Source organism: Polypterus senegalus, chromosome 8 (assembly GCF_016835505.1).
Source record: "Polypterus senegalus isolate Bchr_013 chromosome 8, ASM1683550v1, whole genome shotgun sequence".
In the NCBI taxonomy this organism is placed as follows: domain Eukaryota; kingdom Metazoa; phylum Chordata; class Cladistia; order Polypteriformes; family Polypteridae; genus Polypterus; species Polypterus senegalus.
This window is the reverse complement of record NC_053161.1, coordinates 127,283,622-127,297,731: the sequence shown is the minus strand read 5'-3', so window position 1 is coordinate 127,297,731 and position 14,110 is coordinate 127,283,622. Positions and strand designations below refer to the sequence as shown.

The 14,110-nt window shown below is 38.3% G+C and overlaps 1 protein-coding gene across 2 annotated transcripts in view; it reads right to left on the bottom strand.

Annotated features, from left to right (window-relative positions):
* Window positions 1-14,110, bottom strand: part of mettl25 (methyltransferase like 25) — a 142,157-nt gene that overhangs the window by 55,984 nt on the left and 72,063 nt on the right. For both annotated transcript variants that reach the window (XR_005634717.1, XM_039761766.1), the window contains exon 8: window positions 7,179-7,252. Coding sequence is in view for 1 of the 2 variants with exons in the window: in XM_039761766.1 (XP_039617700.1) it covers window positions 7,179-7,252 (74 nt within the window). In the remaining variant the exon portion in view is untranslated. The remainder of the gene's footprint in view (window positions 1-7,178; window positions 7,253-14,110) is intronic.

Here is a 14,110-nt window from a genome sequence, read left to right as displayed (position 1 = left end):
TTTGTAAGTTGTAGTAATTATACTTTAAAGACATGTGATATTCTATATGGTGTTCCACAAGGCTCTATCCTGGGTCTGCTGCTCTTTTTGATTTACATGCTTCCGTTAGGTCAGATTATCTCGGGGCATAACGTGAGCTACCATAGCAATGCTGATGTTACGCAACTGTACTTATCAATAGCACCTGATGACCCCGACTCTCTTGATTCACTGACACAATGTCTTACTTGTGTTTCTGAAAAGATAAGCAGTAATTTTCTCAAACTAAAGAGAAAACAGAAATTTTAGTGATTGGCAATTATGGATATAATGAGGTTATTAGAAATAAACTTGATGCATTAGGATTAAAAGTCAAAACGGAGGTAAGGAATTTAGGGGTAACTATTGACTCTGACTTGAATTTTAAATCACATATTAATCAGATTACTAGGACAGCATTTTTCCACTTAAGTAATACAGTCGATTCCTGTTAATCAGAACACATCGGGACGCGATCATTTTGGTCCTAATAACCGGCTGGTCCGATTACACGAACATGCCCTACACATGTGCAACCAAGACGGGATGTGCTATAAGTAACATATTAAAATGTCATTATGACTTTTATTGTGCTGCACACACGTATGTCGAACGTACAAACAAGAACTACGTACATATACATGTACGGTTGCGTACAACTTTGTTTATTGAAAAAGAAATCTACAAATTCTTTGAAACGATCTACATGAAACTCAGCATTCGAAGCACAATAAATAAGGTTACATTACCAAATTTCAGTCAACGTTTGAAGAACTTGTCTAGTGTGATCTGACGCATTCTGTTGACGCACTGCACTCGAACAAAATCAGCACAAACATCTAACGCATCAATGGGACTGCCTTCATTTCCCTCCTGCATGAAATAGCGGCACAAAGTTTCAATGCATTTCCTGGCATCCTGTGTTGTCACTTGCACTAACTCATTAGGGTCATCATCATCACTTTCCTGGTCTTTCGCTTTACACTTACATCCGCTTTCTGTGGGCAACTTGTGGCTTCTTTTTCTTATTCTTTGTTACTGTTCTTTGGTCCGATTAAACAGAATTTTGGTCCAAATAAGCAAACAATATTAGGCTTATGTAATATGATCTGTTTCGGTTCTTTAGGATTCGGTCCGAATAAGCAGCTGGTCCGATTAACCGGTGGTCCAATTAACCGGAATCAACTGTATAGCAAAAGTTAGACCCCTTATAACATTGCAAGATGCTGAGAAATAATCCATGCTTTTGTTTTCAGTTGACTAGATCACAGTAATGCTCTCCTCTCAGGACTACCCAAAAAAGACACAAATCGATTGCAACTAGTGCAGAATGTAGCTGCTAGAATCTTAACTAGGAAAAGAAAATCCAAGCACATCTCTCCAGTTTTAATGTCACTACATTGGTTACCTGTGTCATTTGGAATTGACTTTAAAATCCTGCTTATAGTTTACAAAGCCTTAAATAATCCCGCTACATCTTATATTTCGGAATGTCTTACACCTTCCACTCCAAATCGTAACCTTAGATCTTCAAACGAATGTCTGCTTAGAATTCTAAGAGCTAAACGTAAAAGAAGTGGTGAGGCGGCCTTCTGCTGTTATGCACCTAAAATCTGGAATAGCTTGCCAATAGGAATTTGCCAGGCTACTACAGTGGAGCACTTTAAAACACGGCTGAAAACACATTACTTTAAAATGGCTTTCTCATAGCTTCATCTTAGTTTAATCCTGATGCTCTGTATATTCAATTAATTATCATGATTATTCATGCTGGCTCCAAAATCCATACTATACCCTACTTTCTCTTCTGTTCTTTTTCCGTTTTTTTTTTCATGAAAGTGTCTTTTCTATTAAAGGCTTCCATTGCTAAACTATTGTAATGAACTGCTTCACTTATTTCTGTTTATTCATGCCTTGTAACTTCTTGATGCACTCTCATACTTTACTAAACTCCCTTTACTTACAGCTCTTAATTTCCCTAATTTTTCTGTATAATTCAGTCTTGGATATGAAATACTACAAGATAAAACACACTTGTAATATGATAAAAAAAATCTGACATTTATCAGCATAATGAAAACACTGATCAAATACTGCTAACTTTAAAAGGTTTAATGCTTCTTCAACGGCAATCACGTTTATCTGTTGAACAATACCTGTAAAAACAACTAATTCTCATATGCTCTGTCTGAAGAGAAAACAAAAAATATACACAATTACTACACATTCCAGAGGTGGTGGCTGAGTACTGCCATCTGCTGGCCACATCACATTATATAATGGAGTAAATGCAGTTTTCTTTTTTCAATAGAAAAAACGAAAATCTAACATTGCTTGATAATGAGATGCTCTTCACCTCTTCAAGTGTTTAAATATGATTTATACTTGATGCCAGTAGCCAAAACATCTATTTTTTATTGCTTTTTGTTCATGTGTGGGTCAGTTTTAAAACTTTGGCATTCGTCTAAATTGACATTTTTAGTACTTGGACATTTTTGGTCAAAAATCAAATTAGCATAATGATTGGAAAACTGTAAATTAATTCATAAAACGATCAAACATGGGACTGGGATTAAATGCAGGAATACGTCAATACTGTATTACTAAATCCAAAGAAAAGAACAGTAACCATCAATTAGTTGTTTCAATTAAAAACAGGCAGTCGTTCGGCAGTTGTGTTTCAATTTTTATTCCTCATGGAAAAAATATGATTTTACTACCAGTAGATGAATGAACTTGTACAACTTTATGTTTTATGCATGTTTTTACGAATCACAAACATGCATTGCTCTTTCGTTCAATAAACTGGCCACCAATTTTTTTACATTTTATCATTAAGCCTCTTTTGATATTGGTGCATATCTGGATAGCAATGGTAATACTTAGCAACCCAAAGACAGGCTACAGGTAAAAGTCTATTTTTTATCTTATTTTCAGATAGCAAAATACCGGCGCTTTGCAGCGGAGAAGTAGTGTGTTAAAGAAGTTATGAAAAAGAAAAGGAAACATTTTAAAAATAACGTAACATGATTGTCAATGTAATTGTTTTGTCACTGTTATGAGTGTTGCTGTCATCAAGGATTTGATTATCATTATTTCTTTCAATCAGGTTCGTATTTGGAGGACATGTTGTGTTCAAGTTACATTCCGTGTTTGTCAAGTGTTGTAAAGATAACAGGTTTTATTCATCGAAGTGTTCATTACCCAAATTGCTACTCGTGAATCTAAGATGTTTAACAGGCATTCCCGGTATTAACTTGTGGATTTGCCTGCGAATATTTAGCGGCAGCGTGTCTATGAACTTGTGGAATCGCCTGTGAGTATTTAGCGACAGCGTCTCTATGAAGTTGTGGATTTGCCTGAGAGTATTTAGCGGCAGCGTCTCTATTAAAGTTGTGGAATTGCCTGCGAGTATTTAGTGACAGCATATCTATTAACTTGTGGATTTTTCTGCGAGTATTTAGCGACAGCGTCTCTATTAACTTGTGGATTTTTCTGCAAGTATTTGGGGGCAGCGTCACGAAGTTGTTTTCGTCTGGCTGCATCAGAAAATGTACCATGACGTCTGACACGCCTCCTTTTCACTGTTTTCTCACAGCTTGGATTGCTGCTGACGGACGGCCTTATATGGGCAGGCAGTAATTTACGTGGGAGGCGTGGGGATGGGGGACGCAATATAGGCAGGCAGCCAACTACGTGGGAGGCGTGGTGATGGGGGGCGCAACTCCGCCTCACACGGTGACCAAGCTGCAGGCTATGGACGTATATATGTACGTAAGTAGGATTCAGTTATGACCGTTACGCGTAGAATTTTGAAATGAAACCTGCTTAACTTTTGTAACCACATATCCCATTACTACTGGTGCTTTACCCAAAAGACTGCACTAATTTTTGTTCTAATTAAACCTACTACAGGTGTCCAAATTGGGTACTTTCACAGTCTAGAAGCTTTACACTATCTCCTAGTACAGATAAAAATATATCAGTCATCAGTCAGTCATTGTCCAAACACAGCGTCACGGGGGTCTGCTGGAGCCAATCCCTGCCAACATCTGAACAGGATAATGCATATATAGAAACGATAACGGAACAACAAATTACAGTATTATTCAGAATTAATTATTTATTTTCTGTGTTTTTTTTCCCTAATAATGTAGTAAAAATATTACATTCCCAATAGTAATTTATTTTTACTTTGTGATTTAAAATTAGTGATTACTAGTACTGACAAAATTACAGTAACCTAAGAAGAATTAAGATAATATGTGAATGAGATTATTATCAAAGCAATATGATTAAAATATGTTCTATGCCATTGTAATAGGAAAAGACAATTAATTTTATTCACTTGCCAGCTAACTTATAAAGTCAGGAATTATAGTTCAGGATTACTTGGTGAACTGATTTTAATAGACATCTCAATGATGTATTACATTTGGAAAAGGTTAACCAAAATGGCTATGTGAAAAATGTGAAAAACAAGATTGTTCAAAAATTATGTAGTTAAATTTATTTGAAAAAATTTTATATAAGTAAAATACGAGTTAAGAAATTAACAATAGTATACTGGAAAGAATATATGTACAAAGCTGTAAAATTTCTAAGGTAATTAAAGAAAAGAAAAGCAGTCAGAGGACGAGAGAAATATTAACCCCTCGTTAATTTAATGATCTCATACCAGTGACTTGCTTTGCCCACATGTACCTGCCATCTGCTTCTTTTAGTCATTGCTAAAATGGTTGTGACTGTAGGTGAGAATGAGAACAAAGACAGGTGTTTAAAACAAGAATTTAACCTATAACTAGATTTTATTTCAAAGTTTTCAAAGGGTACAACAGCTGCAATATTTTGTGCTATTCCTTCAATTCATTAGTCTGTCTAAGAATCCATTTTACCCTCACTTGTAAACTTGACAGCATTCTTAATTCAGATTAAATAGATAGCCTCTAGCCTGGTACCAGTTAACCTATTCTGACCTAAATATAAGAAGATCTATTATGGTAATCATATTTTGAATTATTTGACCCATTCTCTTGGACCAATTTTCCATTATGTCTAATTTATTGTTTTTACACTTTGCACTAAACACCAATATGACAACATAAATTTAAGAAATTAAAAGGGACATGTTCATAAAGTTCATATGTACAGCTAAAAGCTAACTTATCAAAGATGTTTTTAATAGCTAGAAACTATATTTCACCTACGTGATAACAGACTGTCACAACCTTCTGAGTGAACAAAAGCTTAGTGATTTGGTGTTAATGCAAATTTGGCATAGCTCGATAAATTCTTGGCACATAAACACAATCTAGGTCTAAACTTGATTCTAGTAGGACTACATTTTTTCATCCCCACCAAATTCTTAACTGCTTTAAAGGGAACATGTCACATAATTGGGTAGCCTGTTGTTGTTTTTTGACTGAAAACTAAACAATTCCCAATATTGGGCCTACTTCTTCAATGATTTGAGTGGAAGAGAGTCATGTTTCTTTTTGTCCATGGTTTTAATTCATTTGCTAATTAACATGAGGCTTTATTTACTATATTTATTTTTATTCACCAATAACAAAAAGTGAAAATAAGAAGGCAGCCAATAGTGATTAATGTTAATACTGTACCACAAGGCAATTGCAAAAACTGTTGTTTGAGTAAAATAGGAGAAAAGAAAAAGGTAAAAAAAAAACAAAAAACAAAAAACACAGGAATGGACAGATAATTGCATCAGGTTGAGAAAACTGTTTTCAAAGAGAAATAAGCTATAAACTAACACATATCCAATGAAATCAGGAATAACCTAATTAAATGGCATTCTCCTAAATTAAGTTATTACAGAATTATATTTTAAATATTATCCAAGATCTGTATAAAGATCAGATATATTTACCTGTTGGGCAGGAGAGGAACTGCCAAAGGATTTTTTCAGGAAGATATAATAGTAATGAAAATAAATAAAAATACAATGTTTCTACAATTGAAATACACATTGATAAAGCTTCTGATTACCATTTCGTTGACAATAGCTTTCTGTTTACCTGTTATTCCAACATAAAAAAAAAAAAATGTCTAATACAACCCAAAAAAAAAACAACTGATGCTCACACTTGATTGTTTTTAATCTGTAACTGAGAAAATTCTGACTATTACAGGCATGTTCATGTTGCAAAATTAGATCCAAAGGCAACTGGTAGCATTTGATTTTGACATGATTAGTTTGAACGCTTATTGTCTTGATCAAAATATTAATTCACACAAGGTAATGTGAATAGTAGCATTTGACCCGTTACAAATAGCAGTTAAAAAAGCTACTGAAGCAGTGCCCCTGCATGATGTACACTTATCAAGTATCTGATTTTTTTTAGCTGTGTTCATTAAATTACACTTTGCTTTAGGTACTGTTGGGGAGAGGCCATAAAATAAATGAATAAAAAGAGCTGTACACAATGAATCCCAAAATAAACATGCATTAATTTGTTTTATTTTGAAGTTAGAAGTTAGTTACAAGTCTTCACCTTCTTGTGAAGCCATCTTACCACTTCAGGCTCTATCAAAGTTAAATAATCACTTGAGTTATGTTTTATTTTTATTGACTTATTTTATTTTGTATCTCTGTTGAAATAAAAATAATTGCAGTAAATGTGAAGTATGTACACATTTTAATTAGAACTCAGTATATTCCTTAATGCATACATTATATAATTACATTAACTACAGAAAAATAGAAATAATAAAGAATATTTAAAATGGAAAAAAATGTGTAATACCTGTTTCAACTTAAGATTTCTTTGCATTTACAAAATTGGAAAACAGAAGATTGTTTAACCACAATAAGACTTTGTAATGTATTTTTCTAAAGTTTTTAATTGCTTGTCCTTTTCTGAAGTTAACTGTGAAGGAGTACTTTTTAAAAGCAAGCATCTTGAAAAAAACGGTCAACAGTACATTATTTCAAAATCTATACAATCCAACCTGTTCCTTTACTTGTTCAGTTTGTGAAAAAGCAGAAGATTACACTATAAAAACAATTAAAATAAAAAATGATTCTGTTGCAAGTTTCAGTTCAAAGAACCAAAAAAGCCAAAATTTTACAATTAAATAAAATCCAATTCTGCATATTTGAAACTAAGAAGATATGTTTTTTCAATTTAAAAGTAGCTCACCTTTTAAATGTACCAAAGTGTTCCTTTATTATTACATGGAGAACTGCTCTGTAAAATAGGGATTCAATAGGAAGCTGTAAAACAAAAAACATAAAATGAATGAAAAAAAACAACATTTGCAAATATATAATTTTCAGTTTTAAAGCAATTCCCTAGAAGTATTACTATAAAAGATAAACTTGATTTCTGTTCCACAGACAATTGTACTCTGTTATAGGTAATACAATAAAAATAAACATCTTTTTAGTTTTGATGTTGTATAAATGCGGCATGGTGGCGCAGTTAGGAGACCCAGGTTTGCTTCCCAGGTCCTCCCTGCATGGAGTTTGCATGTTCTCCCCGTGTCTACGTGGGTTTCCTCCCACAGTTCAAAGACATGAGATATGTAATCCCTCCAGCATGTCCTGGATCTGCCATAGAGTCTAGGCTTAGTGGAATGTGCCCATAGAAGCTCCATGGAGAACAATTTGGGGAGCACTCTTATGAAATAGTCAAACCACCCCAAATGTCTCCTCTTGATCCAGAGGAACAGTGACTCTATTTTGAGGCTCTCCCGACTGCTGAGTTTCTCACCCTCAAAGTGTGTCAGCCCGGTCTGTTAAGAAACCTCATTTCTGCCACTTGCACTTGCAATCTCATTCTTTTGGTCATTAACCACAGTTGATGATCATAGGTGAGGGAAGGGATGTAACTCGACTGGTAAACCAAGAGTTTTGCCTTTAGACTTTCCTGTTTTGTAATCATTGATCATTACAACACCTGCAGAACTGCTGTCATTGTTCCAATCCGCTTATCAATCTTGTGTTTCTTTTTTCCCTCATTTGTGAACAAGATACCTGAACTCCTTCACTAGGGGCAGTTGTCCCCCCTCAATCTTAAGGATCTGGAGAATATCCTGATCCTCAAACCTGCTGCTTCACACTTGGCAGCGAATTGTGCAAGTGTGTACCAAAAGCACAGCAAAATGAGGTAAAGAGGGCATCATCGTTTTGTGATGCCCCGTAAAACAGCAGCTTGCCTATAGCTTAGACTACAGATTCCTGTAGTCGTAACTGAACAAACAGAGTGAGAGGACAGGCAGACACAAATGTAAAAATGTCATGGAAAAATATAAAAGCTGTTCATTATATTTGTGCCAAATTAGAGTCGTGTCAAGCAATAATTTATCTATACTAATAAAAGGCAAAGCCCTCACTCACTCACTGACTGACTGACTGACTCACTGACTGACTGACACACTCATCACTAATTCTCCAACTTCCCATGTAGGTACAAGGCTGAAATTTACCGATGTACGTACTTATTTCAGTGGTATGATGCCACTGTCGGCCGCCATATTGAACTTTCCAACATCAGTAATTCTCCAACTTCCCGTGTAGGTAGAAGGCTGAAATTTGGCAGGCTCATTCCTTACAGCTTACTTGCAAAAGTTAAGCAGGTTACATTTCAAAATTCTACGACTAACGGTTATAACAGTCGACAACGTCCGCCACGTACGATGTACGTACTTATTTTGGTGGTATGACACCACTGTTGGTCGCCATATTGAACTTCCCGTGTAGGTAGAAGGCTGACCCCATCTTCACGAAATTTGGTAGGCGGCTTCCCTGCGCTAACCGAAACCGATGCACATACTTATTTCGGTGGTATGACGCCACTGTCGGCCGCCATATTGAACTTTCCAACGTCACTAATTCTCCAACTTCCCGTGTAGGTAGAAGGCTAAAATTTCGGCAGGCTCATTCCTTACAGCTTACTTACAAAAGTTAAGCAGGTTCCATTAAGAAATTCTAAGCGTAACGGTCATAACGGTCAACAACGTTCGCCATGTTGAACTTTCTTATTTATGAACCCATCTTCACAAAATTTGGTAGGCGGCTTCTCTGCGCTAACCAAAACCGATGTACGTACTTATTTCAGTGGTATGATGCCACTGTCGGCCGCCATATTGAACTTTTCAACGGTCTTTGTTACTTATGGGCCCATCTTCAAGAAATTTGGTACGCGGTTTCCCAACGCTAACTGATTCCTACTTACGTACATATATACGTCCATAGGCTGCAGCTCGGTCACTGTGTGAGGCGGCGTTAAGTCCCCCATCCCAACGCCTCCCACGTTGTTGGCTGCCTGCCTATATAAGGCCATCTGTCGCTCCGGTCTCTACATTCCCTTCCTTGCTTCGCCACGGGAATCACATCTCCCTGCTGATAACTACAGCCTTTTTATTTAATCCACGGCTTCTCCGCTATTTTATTGTTCGTTTATTACGATTATAGTTATTGTATAGGTATTTTAGACTTACTTTACATTGTTCAGGTACCCATTTTCTTTACCATTCCAACCGTACCCCCATTAACATGTCTATCAAGGTGATCACCATCAATCAATCAGTCACTTACTGAGTAGTTTCCATGCCGGAGATGGCACCTGCCTTTTCCATTCTCTTTGTTACATATTGCACAGCCATATCAGGCTCACTCTTGATATCCGGAGGAACATTGTGTCTTATGTATTGAATGACTGGGACAGGTTCAAGTTGTGGACTGATGACGGTACAGGAGATAATTATACTATACAGGAGCACTATAAGAGTAAAATGCTTAAGCCCTTCACTTATGGTCCTGCATATGAGTTGATGGCTGCCGTTGAATTGTTCGGTTGTCGCTTTCAATATAATATATATAATATACTAGCAGAATACCCGCGCTTCGCAGCGGAGAAGTAAAAAGAAAAGGACACATTTTAAAAATAACGTAACATGATTGAGAATGTAATTGTTGTCATGAGTGTTGCTGGCATATATATATATATATATATATATATATATATATATATATATATATATATATATATAGCAAAATACCAGCGCTTACGCAGCGGAGAAGTAGTGTGTTAAAGAAGCAATGAAAAAGAAAAGGAAACATTTTGAAAATAATTGTCAATGTAATTGTTTTGTTACTGTTGTGAGTGATGAGTGTTGCTGTATATATATATATATACATATATATACATATATATATACATATATATATATATATATATACATATATATATATATACATATATATATACATATATATATATACATATATATTGTGGACTGTGCCCGGCAGTTTATCCCAGCCAAGTCCCCCAAGCCGCCAGATGGTGCCCCTAAGACCAGCAGGGAGTCATGGACTATGTAGTTTTTATCCTCAGCCCTGCTGGATACCACAGGGGCCGCAAGAGGGAGCTGCAGGAGGACCAAAGACTTATTTGTACACTATGACCCGGAAGTTAGGTCATAGGAAGAGCAACGGACTTCGGGATGAAGAAAAGTACTTTTTACCTGACCGGAAGTGATACAAGATCACATGGACTGGGGACTGGGAATACTTCCGGGTCAGGGAATATAAAAGGACTGAGGGAACTCCCAGACGGCGAGCTGAGCTGGGTGGTAGGAGGGCAACGCGTCTGGGAGTGGAGGATTGTGATTATTATTGATTATTATTGATTTATTATTGTTATTGTGGTTTATGAATAGTGTGGAGTGGAGGGTGCTTAGTGCACATTGTTATAATAAAAAGAATAATTGTAGCACTTTTACCAGGTGTTTGGCGTGGTACCTGAGGGTTCAAGGGAGCACTACTGCCCCCTACTACAATATATATATATATATATATATATATATATATATATATATATATATATATATATATACATACATATATACATATATATATATATATATATATACACACACACATATATACATACATATATATATTGTGACAGACAGCCGGGTCCCATGCCCGGCCGGGACGCCCCTGTTGTGTATATTCCGGGGGAGCCACCATGGACAGTCCAGTACCTCCCCCGGGACGCTTGGTGGCAGCCTCCATGGCGGACAGTGATTCCCCAACCACCCGCAGGGCTCCATGGGAGATGGGAGTCCTCCACAGCCTGGTTGGGGGCACGGGAGCTGCATGGACTCCGCAGCCTGGCTGCTTGAATTCTCAGCCCCACCCAGAAGGGCAATTAGGACCAGGTGGTCAACCACCTGGAACTCTTCCGGGTGGGGTATAAAAAGGGCCAGCCACCTCCACTCGAAGCCAGAATCGGGAGGAAGAGAACGAGATTGCCTGGGAGGAGTGGTGGTTTGTGTGGGTTTTTGTGCTTGGGACTGTGTTGGGCTGGTGGGACACGGGGAAGACGTTTACCCACGGCTGAAGAGCAAAAAATAAAACCCTTGAGTGTGAACACGTGCCTCTGCGTAGTCTGTGCCAGGTCGGGCTGTGCGAACTCAGTGCGCAGTGCACTCAGTTTATCAGCAAAGTGCGTATTTGGGAACACCGTTGTGCTGACTTGGTTCAACATTACTTGGCAACAGGGAAAGTGGGGCAAGTTGCACTGGTGCATTTGTGTCTCCCATAAAAGTAGCTTCACTTGAAATCACTTTGTGATTTTGCACGGGTAAAAACGTCTGCTGGTGTCAGATTCTTCTTTAACTCTTCTGCTTTCTGTATCTTGTGCATTGCATTCAGATCTTTCAGGTTTTCTTGATGTTTTGTCTCATAGTGCCGTCTTAGTTTAAATTCTGTAATTACAGCCACATTAGCTCCACAAATGAGACACACGGGTTTACCGGCACTGTCAGTAAACATATACTCAGCCTCCCATCGGTTTTTAAAGACTCTATGTATCACCTTTTCTCTTTGGCATCGTGTGGGCTAGTTTCGCAATAACTTGCAGCATCATAAGCTAGACTTGATTAACGTGGCAAGTGTTCGGCAAGGAAGCTGAAGCGCTGCATTATGGGATCTGTAGTTTATTGTGTTACCAGCGCTTCATATCCCCAGGCCATTAATAACAATAATATATAAAATGATCTCATGGGCGGATATAATTACACGCAGGGCCGGATGTGGCTTGCGGGCCTTGAGTTTGACATATATGGACTAAATAAAACTTGAAAAGATATATTTTTTCAAATGTGATCGCGCAATTCAGATCGAGTTGACTCACACTACAGTACATCGAGCCCGCGTGCTATTGTGGTTTTGCCTGCGTGCCTCAATAAGTTACCCTCCCCTCGCTCTTACTTTTTTACCGTTCATCTAATGAATATACTGAGTATGGCTTTACCAAAACAATCATTGATCGCGAATAAAGTATCCATTATTCCTAAAGCTTCAATTGGTGATCTGTCTTTCTGTGTTAACCGCATATTTTTTCATATGTCTCAAACCAAGGGGATGCGAGGCTAAAATGAATCGGGGAGCACACGTACATACTCAGCGCATCCCCTCTCGGGAATCGAACCTCGGACGCCGGCGATAGAGGTGCAGCCTCTACTATTGCGCCACGGTGTGTGGTTTGTCTATTTGAGCGTAGCAGTGTAATTCGGATTTTGTTCAGCACTCTTTGGAACTGTTGCTTTTTGTCTGCGCACTGCGTCAGTTCATGTGAGCCGCTGAATATGGTTTTATATGTCACTCGCTTGCTTCTAATTGTTTCGCTGCCTTCTTAATTATATAATGTATGTTTTCTTCAGCGGTTTTTGGAGCTCTTCCTGGTTTTCTACATACTGCGTGATTACGTGGGAGGCGTGATGATGTCACACGAAACTCCGCCACCACGGCTTTCGAGCTCAACTCCATTACAGTAAATGGAGAAAAATAGCTTCTAGTTATGTCCATTATGCGTAGAATTTCGAAATGAAACCTGCCCAACTTTTGTAAGGTAGCTGTAAGGAATGAGCCTGCCAAATTTCAGCCTTCTACCTATACGGGAACTTGGAGAATTAGTGATGAGTCAGTGAGTCAGTCAGTCAGTGAGGGCTTTGCCTTTTATTAGTATAGATATATTCCTATATAAGGGGCCGCCTCCCTTCAGTGAAGAGCGGAAGTCAGGTGGAAAAGAGACGGAGCTGGAGAGAGGACTGAAGGCGGCCAGGAGAAAGGCTATTTGACTGTGTGCCCTGGACATTGGGAGAACAGTGCTGGAGGCACTGGGAAGTGCACTGACTAAACTGTAAATATTGTGTCAATAAAACGTGTGTTGGGTGAACTTAAGATGTCCATCCGGGCCAGCTTTCACTATATATATATATTAGTTGTGCACGGCTGGGACCCTTGCCTTAGCCATGATGCCTGTATTATGGAAGTACTGGGGGAGAGGCAATACCTTCCCCGGGACACAAGAGAGCAAACCTACTGGATTGCATTGAGGCCACAGGCTTGCAGCTTGGAATCTCAACACTGCTGGGGCCCGTGGCCACCACCAGGGGGCACCTGGACAGTGTCAGAGCCCGGGACTGAAGCACTTTCGCCACACCCGGAAGTGCGGCCAGAAGAGTATCCAAGTGCACCGAGAGTACTTCCGGGTGCCCATGCAGCACTTCCGCCACACCTGGAAGTGCTCCTGGATGATCATCAGAGGGTACCTGGAGCGCCTCTGGGTACAGTATAAAGGAAGCCACCTCACTCTGCTCAGAGAGCCAGAGTCGGGAGGTGGAGGACAGAGCTTGCAAGGAGAGGAGAGAAGTGGAGGTGACAGAAAAATAGAGAAAAAGAAACAGAGGGAGAGAGAGAGAAGAAGAAAGGACTGAGCAGTGATTACTGGGGATTTAGCACTGTGTGCTAAAAAAAAGGAAGAAAAAAATAAACAGTGTGTGCTTTGGGACTTGTGAGTTTGTAGGTCTGTCTGTGTCAGGGGTGATTAACCACAAAATATATATAGTAAATTTATAATATAGATATTTTATATATCATGTAAATTGTGCATTCCTCCCTGTTGCCCTTTCTGCTCACTATAACTGGCTATGCAGTGTGTGTCATCAGCAAGGTTATTATAGTTAACGAAAACTAAAATCAAAACCGAAACTATTATTAAAAAAACATTTTCGTAAACTGAAATAAAACAATTAACAAAACTGAAATGAAAAACTAAAA